The sequence below is a fragment of the Moschus berezovskii genome, chromosome 13 (assembly GCF_049115385.1).
Source record: "Moschus berezovskii isolate FMDL1 chromosome 13, NW_MosBer_1.0, whole genome shotgun sequence".
In the NCBI taxonomy this organism is placed as follows: domain Eukaryota; kingdom Metazoa; phylum Chordata; class Mammalia; order Artiodactyla; family Moschidae; genus Moschus; species Moschus berezovskii.
The window spans coordinates 14727571-14735415 of NC_142472.1; the positions used below are offsets into that span (position 1 = coordinate 14727571).

General features: G+C 44.6%; 1 protein-coding gene across 1 annotated transcript in view; it reads right to left on the reverse strand.

Moving 5' to 3' along the window:
- The window catches only part of LOC148775805 (ATP-binding cassette sub-family C member 4-like), a 142490-nt gene extending 138633 nt beyond the window's left edge, over window positions 1-3857 (reverse strand). Inside the window, exon 1 of the mRNA XM_088842647.1 lies at window positions 3381-3857. Within this exon, the coding sequence (XP_088698773.1) occupies window positions 3381-3454 (74 nt within the window). The 5' untranslated portion in view covers window positions 3455-3857. The remainder of the gene's footprint in view (window positions 1-3380) is intronic.
- Window positions 3858-7845: the final 3988 nt, after the last annotated feature.

The window sequence follows — 7845 nt, forward strand, 5'->3', positions numbered from 1 at the left end:
ACTACTATATTCGTGTCTGACTCTTTGTGACCCCATGAACTGTTGCCCACTAAGCTCCTCTGTCCATGGGATTCTCCAGGCAAGAATATCAGAGTGGGTTGCCATGTCCTTCTCCAGGGGATCTTCCTAACCCTCGGATCTAAACCAGGTCTCCTGCATTGCAACTGGAGTCTCTACTGTCTGAGTCACCAGGGAAGAATATATAAAATAGATAAGTAACAAGAACCTACTGTATAGCAGAGGGAACTCTACTCAATACTCTGTAATAGCTTTTATTTTTCTTTTTTAAAGAATAAATTCTTCTTTAAAAAGTGGATATATGTATAATTGACTGACTTTGCTGTACTCCTGAAACTAACATAACATTGTAAATCAACCATACTCCAATAAAAAATAATTTTTTTAATCGAGACGCCACTTGGTTAATACTCAGAACAAAAATGGCCTGACTGAACAAATTTGTGACAGATTCAAAAGAAGCATTCCCAGATTCCCTGGGCTTCTAAAGCCATTCTTAGAACCCCTACAGTTACTCTCCTTCTCTTGCTCTTTGGTCCATGATTCCTCGATTGTCTCATTGCTTCTATCTCTTGGAGAACTGAGACGATCAAGCTGCAGATGGTCTTTACCCAGGACTAGGGGAAACGGGGACTCTAGCTTGGTGAAAATCAGATTCATTTTGGTTGAATCAGGAAAAACTCTGATCCTCTAACCCAACATATGACAACGCCCATGCTCAGCAGGAAGTGGTATCAAAAGACCAACCTTTGCCCCTTTACAGTCCACCAGGAACAAGGAGCAGTAAAAAGGAAAGGCTGTTGCCCCAGAATTATATCCCTGCCCCTTTCTCAAATGGAAACCAGTTGCTCCTATCTGAGTTTCTGACTCAATCATAAAAGGAAAGAGAAAAAGAAGAACTGATTAGAACTAGCCAGGACCCAAATGGCAGAAGACCTAACCTCCAAGAGACAGAGAGCATCATTACACATTCACTGTAATATATTAGCATGCTAAATGACACACCCACCAGGACCACTACAGTTGACAGTGGCTATGACAACAAAGTAAAGAGCTCACACAAGGACTAAAAGGAGTGTTGTCTTAATTTCAGGCCCAAATCACACCCTATTCTTGCATAAGCCATGAATATTCCTCCCTCTCTTAACCTGATTCCCTTCCACTTACTTCAACCCTCCTATATACACAGCGTCTCAGCCCAAATTGGGTTCAGAGGTTGATTTGCAAACTAACTCTCTGTTTCTCCATTCTTTGGTCATTAAGCAAAGCTTGTGCTCTACCAGTCTCGCCATCAATTTACTATTTGGTTGTGGGAATCTGAGTGAAGAAAGAACCTACCCAGTCATGATAAGGGGTCTCAATCTGGGCTAGAATTCTGGCACAAGTCCAGGCAACCAATTCCATGACAAGCACCGCAGTTACATACACAAGAAACATAGACTCCAGAACCAGACTGCCTGGCTTGAGATCCTACTCCACCGCTTACTAGCTGTGTGATGGTAGGCAGGTTACTCAACCTCTCTGCTTCAGTGTCTCCAGGTGTGAACTAAGAGGCTCCTTCCTCCCCAGCAGGAAAACTGGAAATGAGCGTCAAACAAAATCAAAGGCTTCACCTTCCATTTCTATGCACACACATTTTCATAATCAACAAACAGCATGTGCTTTGAAAGTTTCTTGCCCTACCTGAAGTTAAGGAGACATTTGTCTATTTTGCTATTATTTATGGTAACTACTGATCGCCAAAGAATTGATGCTTTTGAACTGTGGTGCTGGAGAAGACTCTTGAGAGTCCCTTGGACTGCAAGGAGATCCAACCAGTTCATTCTAAAGGAGATCAATCCTGGGTGTTCACTGGAAGGACTGATGCTAAAGCTGAAACTGCAATACTTTGGCCACCTCATGCGACGAGTTGACTCATTGGAAAAGACTCTGATGCTGGGAAGGGCTGGGGGCGGAAGGAGACGGGGACGACAGAGAATGAGATGGCTGGATGGCATCAGCGACTCGATGGACATGAGTTTGAGTGAACTCCAGGAGTTGGTGATGGACAGGGAGGCCTGGCGTGCTGCGATTCATGGGGTCGCAAAGAGTCAGACACGACTGAGTGACTGAACTGAACTGAACTGAACTGAACACACATATTCTGGAGAAGGAAATGGCAATCCACTCCAGTATTCTTGCCTAGAGAATCCCATGAATAGAGGAGCCTGGTGGGCTGCTGTCCACAGGGTTGCACAGAGTCAGACATGACTGAAGTGACTTAGCATGCATGCATGCATTGGAGAAGGAATTGGCAACCCACTCCTGTATTCTTGCCTGGAGAATTCCAGGGACAGAGGAGCCTGGTGGGCTGCCATCTATGGGGTTGCACAGAGTCAGACATGACTGAAGCAACTTAGCCACAGCAGCAAGCACACGCATATTCCTTCTTCTAGGACCCTCTTTCCTTAAGGGCCACCAGATAGCCAAGAGATGTAGCCACATACACTGAAAACACCACCAACAAAACAAGCATAGGAGCTGCCATCCCCCTGGGGATCCCCTAGGCTGTCCCATAAAGAAGTATCAGAATTTGTGGGAAAGATGAATGGGTTAGGGTCGAGAAATAAAAGATCTAGTAATCACCCAAGTGTGATTAAAGTCCAAAGGTTCAGGCCTGCCTTTCTGCAGTCTCAGCTATCAGATGAAGACTTCATTTAAGAACTTCAGCACTATGCAGTGTTTTTCATCTGTGTTTCCTCCCAGTTCAGGGATCCTTCAGTGGTTTCAGGACCATACGACTCCTGGGCAGGACCACCTACATCAAGACCATGCACTGCTTCTCCGAGCTAGAGATCTGGATAAGACCCCACAGGTTTCAGGGACCCCATCCCCAGGGTTTGATCCTCAAAGGTGGCAGTGGAGATATTTGCAGTAGGGATTGGGGCTGTGGTCAAACAGACACTCTGCTCCTGGCTGTGTGTCCCAGGAAAAAGCAAAAGGTGTTCCAGAATGGTGTTCCCATTCATTTCATAAAAAACAATTGTGTACACACATGAAATTGGCCACAACAAGGTATCAGGACAAACAGTCAACCACATAGGGAGAGAGGCAGGGAGAGAAAGAGAGACATGGTCATAGACGGGGGATAGAGGGAGCCCAGGGCAGCTGGAACTCAGATGTTCACCTAAGGAACATGGGGAAAGGTGGGGACATTATTGGAAGATGGCAAAGGTGCAGGGCACTGATTAGATAAAGTTTTCATAAGCTGCTTGCCTGGGGGTCCTGCGCGCACCCTCTCCTTGTCCCTTGGGCCCCAACAGAAGCCAGCAGTGTCAGGCATGTGCCCACAGGGATTGTCACAGCTTAGATGGGACGCTCACCAGACAAACAGGCGCGAGCAGAAGTTCGCCTTCTGCAGCGGGTTGGTCTTCACCTCCGGGGACACGGGCAGCATCTTGCTGGCCAAGGTAGACACAGACCGGGGTCGCCCTGCTCAGAGGTGGTGGGGCTCCTGCTGCTCCTGGAGGCGCTGGCGGGGATGCTGGAGACCGGCCGCCCCGCAGGTCCACTGGGCCGGAGCCTGAGAACACCCGCTTCTGAGAGTGGAGGCCCTTTGTGCGCCAGGTCCCACCTCCTAGGACTGAGAAGCCTCCAGGGTCCCCCTTTGAGGCACCCACTCTGTGCAGCTGCTGCCACAGGCATAAGATGGATGCAGCGTGCCACGTGTGGGGCTGCAGGACCAAGGGACACCCAGGTAGACGCGTCTAGAAGCCCCACGCAGGTGGGAGGCAAAGCTACCAGCTCTTTGATAAAGGCAGACAGGCAGGCTGCCTGTGGGGCACAACCAGTCCAGCTCCCTGGAGCACACCTGGCTGCAAACTCTGTGGAAGTTCCTTCTCTGAGTCCAGGCACTCACCCAGAAGGTGGAGCCAGGAGGCTCAGGCCCCGCCCATCTCTGCTGCTCAGAGGCTCCCCCTGGGCTGCAGAGGAAACTGGCAGAAAGCTGGCAGAAGGAGACACAGCAGCCTCCCCTCTGGGCACGCTGCCTGCCTCAGGACCAAACAAGGGCGCTGTGGGAAGGTCTCCAACTGGAATGGAGCAGGACCCTGAGGGACCTTCCTGGGATAGACTGTACTCCAGCCACATGCCCTCTGCCTGTCTCTTGTTTGTTGAAAAGCTTCAGTCTCCCAGGCCTCCTCTGAGTCACAAAAGGCTGGCTCAAGAATGATTGGAAGAATGTGAAGATGTTATATCAGAAAAACTCCACCAATAGATTAGCCATACAGCAGTCACAAAATCTTTATAACAGGGTCTGGTGCACATTCCTGAGTTGTTTTGCAGATGCTAAAAAGTCTACCAGGTGGAAGAAGTTAACTGCATGATGACCAGGATAAACTCGAACCTAAGGATTTATGATGATAACCTCTGTTACATTACCCTGCTCCTCAACATCAATCAGAATAGTGCATGAGCTAATCAAGTACCCTCAACTCTCTCCCTCACCTTGCCTTTAAAAACCCTCCCCTGAAATCCACTGGGAAGTTCCAGCCTTCTGAACATGAACATCCTGTACTCGTTGCTTGACCCTTGCAATGAGCCTTTCTCTGCTCAGAACTCCAACTCTTCAGTTTGTTTCACCTCAATGTACAATGGGCACAAGACCTTGGTTTGGCCAATACAAACCAGGCATCAAAATTTGACAATGGCCAACAACAGGGTTTAGCATATATCATGGTTATAGAGCTGCAAGATTTAGAGAAATATAACAGATTAGAAAACTTCAAATGATATCAAAAGATGAATTCATGCTGTCATTAGAGATTTCCACAACATGTAACATGTTTTACATCTCACAGGTTACATTGTGGGGGGACTCTTGTGAGCTTTTTGCTGCCCTCTTACAAGGGGAATTTGGGACAGAGAGATTGACTTATGCTTTCTTTCATCATGAGCTCAGCTCAATAAAGCTGGAGGAGAAATCAATTTTAAAGAAATCTTTAATGTATGCAAACATTTTTTATAACTCAAACATGTAACAGTGACATATGTCATAGAACACAGGTTGTGTGCATTTGTGGGGAGCTTACTTCACTTTCAACTCAAACAATGCCCTATTCAAGGAGGTGTTATCTGTTTTACAGATAAGAAAAATGAGGCTCAAGCACAGCACTTCTCCAAGGTCTTCGAATCAGTAAGTGATTAATCTTGATTTGGATTCAAATCCAAGTCCAGTATGATTGTCCCACTGGTGGGTGGTCAGTGTGTGAAAAGTGCCAAGAATATGCCATCTGAAAGAATCAATGACTCCAGGACTGAGAACAGACTCTTGGATCCTCACTCATAAGTGATAAATTATTTCTGTGGCTGCCTTATCAGCCCAGCAGCTTTTCTTCCCTTTCGTTCTAAATGAAAAAAGACCAAAGGTTTTAACAAGATCACATCATTATTCTTTGATAATTTCCCATGCACCTTGGCTAAAATGGTATTATTAATAATGACTTTTAGCTTCAGTTATGCAAGATGAATATGTCCTGCAGAAATAGTGTACAGCAATGTGGCTACAGTTGACAGTATAGTACTGTGTCCTTTTCATTTGCTGAGAGAGTAGAGCTTGGGGGTTCTCAACATAAAAGAGAAAAAAAAAACATCTAAATGATTAAGATGTGAAGTGATAGATACATTAATTGGCTTGGTATGATGAGCATTTCAGTGTATATGTATGTCAAGTCATCAAGTTGTACATCTAAATATATACAATTTTTGATTGTCAATTAGACTTCAATAAAGCTGGAGGAGAAATCAATTTTAAAGAAATCCTTAATGTATTCAAACATTTTTTATAACTCAAACATGTAACAATGGCAATGTGTTGATTATTTTCTATTGATGGGCATGATGGTGGTTTATTATACTATTTTCTTAATTATTTTCTTAATTTTCATACATGTTTGAAATTTTCTGTTGCAAAAGGAAGACAGAGCTGAAAATTGTCAGTTTTCAATTACCTATCTTTCTGGTGTTAACTTTTTCTCAGTTAATGCAATCTACAATCTAAATAATCGCTCCTCATCTAATTTCCAGTTGTCTTTGAAATTCTCTACATTTTCCATCCGTATAAATGTTCAGCTACTAGCTCTACTTCAAAGATGAAGAAATTGCTTGTTGAAGTTGGGAGTCTGGTGACTTCCCTTGTCACTATTCCAAAGACTGTTCTCTCCATTTCCAACTATCTCAGGACCATCATTATCATCTCCAAACTGTCAAATACACTCAGTCCCTTCAGCTTCTGCTGTATTTTTTAAAACTAAGATTTTTTTGAAACTTTTTAGCATTCTTTTCTGAACATAAGGTAATACGATGTTTAGAAGAAATGTAGAAATCCAGTGTTAAATTGTTCAGAGAAGAGTGGCTCTAGAGCCAAGGGATCAGATATTTCACTCATCCTACTTACTGTGAGCCTCAGAATTTGTGAAAGCATTTTCTAAAAACTAAAACCTAAAACAACATACAAATAAAACTTCGTTTTGAACAGATGTTCAGTGAATGCCTTTCAGGTGCAGGACCACTAGGCCAGACACAGAGCTTACAAATGGGGGAGATGTCAGAAGACCTCTATCTACACTTGTTTACTGACTTGAAATGGTTTAATACGACGACCGAAGGAGCAATAACAAGTGATGGAGTGGATGCCGAGAAACCGGAATCCTTATGTACTGCTGGTGGGAAAGTAAAACGGTACAACCACAAAGTTACCATGTAACCCAGCAATTCTCATAGTTATCTATCCAAGATAAATGAAAACATATGTCCACTTGAACACTAAGTTACAAATGTTATAGCACCATCATTCATGAAAGATAAAGGTGTGAGGGGTGGGAGGAAAGAAGTGTACACCACCTTATGAATGAGTACATGAAACCTGGAATTACATGCAGCAGGATATGATTTGTCAAGATAGATACACTGCTGTATGCCACAACCAGATGAACATTGAATATATTATGCTGAGTTAATGAAGCCAGCCATTGACTCTAGTGAGGAGGACAAAACAATATCTAAGGAGAAATTCAGTCTTGTTGGAGTTGATGATTCAATTCCAAACAAACGTCAGGGATACATGGTGGAAATCTGTATCTGTGCAAACTATGAATTATTATATGGTCTACAGCAGGGGTCCTCAACCACTGGTCTGTGGCCTGTTAGGGACCAGGTCACATAGCAAGAGGTGAGCGGTTGGCAAGGAACAGAAGCTTGATCAGTATTTACAGCCACTCCACTCAGCACTCACATTACCACCCGAGCTCCGCCTCCTGTCAGACCAACAGCAGCATTAGATTCTCAGAGAGGCACAAACCTTATTGTGAACCGCCCACATGAGGGATCTAGGTTTCACACTCCTTATGAGAATCCAATGCCTGATGATCTGAGGTGGAGCTGAAGGGATGATGCCAGCACTGGGGAGCATCTGCAAACACAGATTATCATGAGCAGAGAGGTTGACGGCACAGACACCATAATAAGGCAATTGCTTGCAGACTCATCAAAACCCTTTCAGTGAGTGACAAGTGACAAGCTGCATCTGCTGGCAGGCTGTACAGTAGCACGAGTTGTACTTCAACTGGACAGCCGCATCTCGTGATAGGCTTTAAGTCAAAATCCGTCACTACTTTTAGTGCGCACAAGGCCTGCCCATTATTTTATTTACCACTTCCATCAGTGGCTCTTTCCTGCACTGCACACTTGTCTCTGTCACAGTTTGGTAAGCCCACAGCTAACTTTACCAAAATGAGTGAAAAACAAACATAGCTGGAGAGTTTCTTTGATGAGGAGGAGAGACCCAAGGAT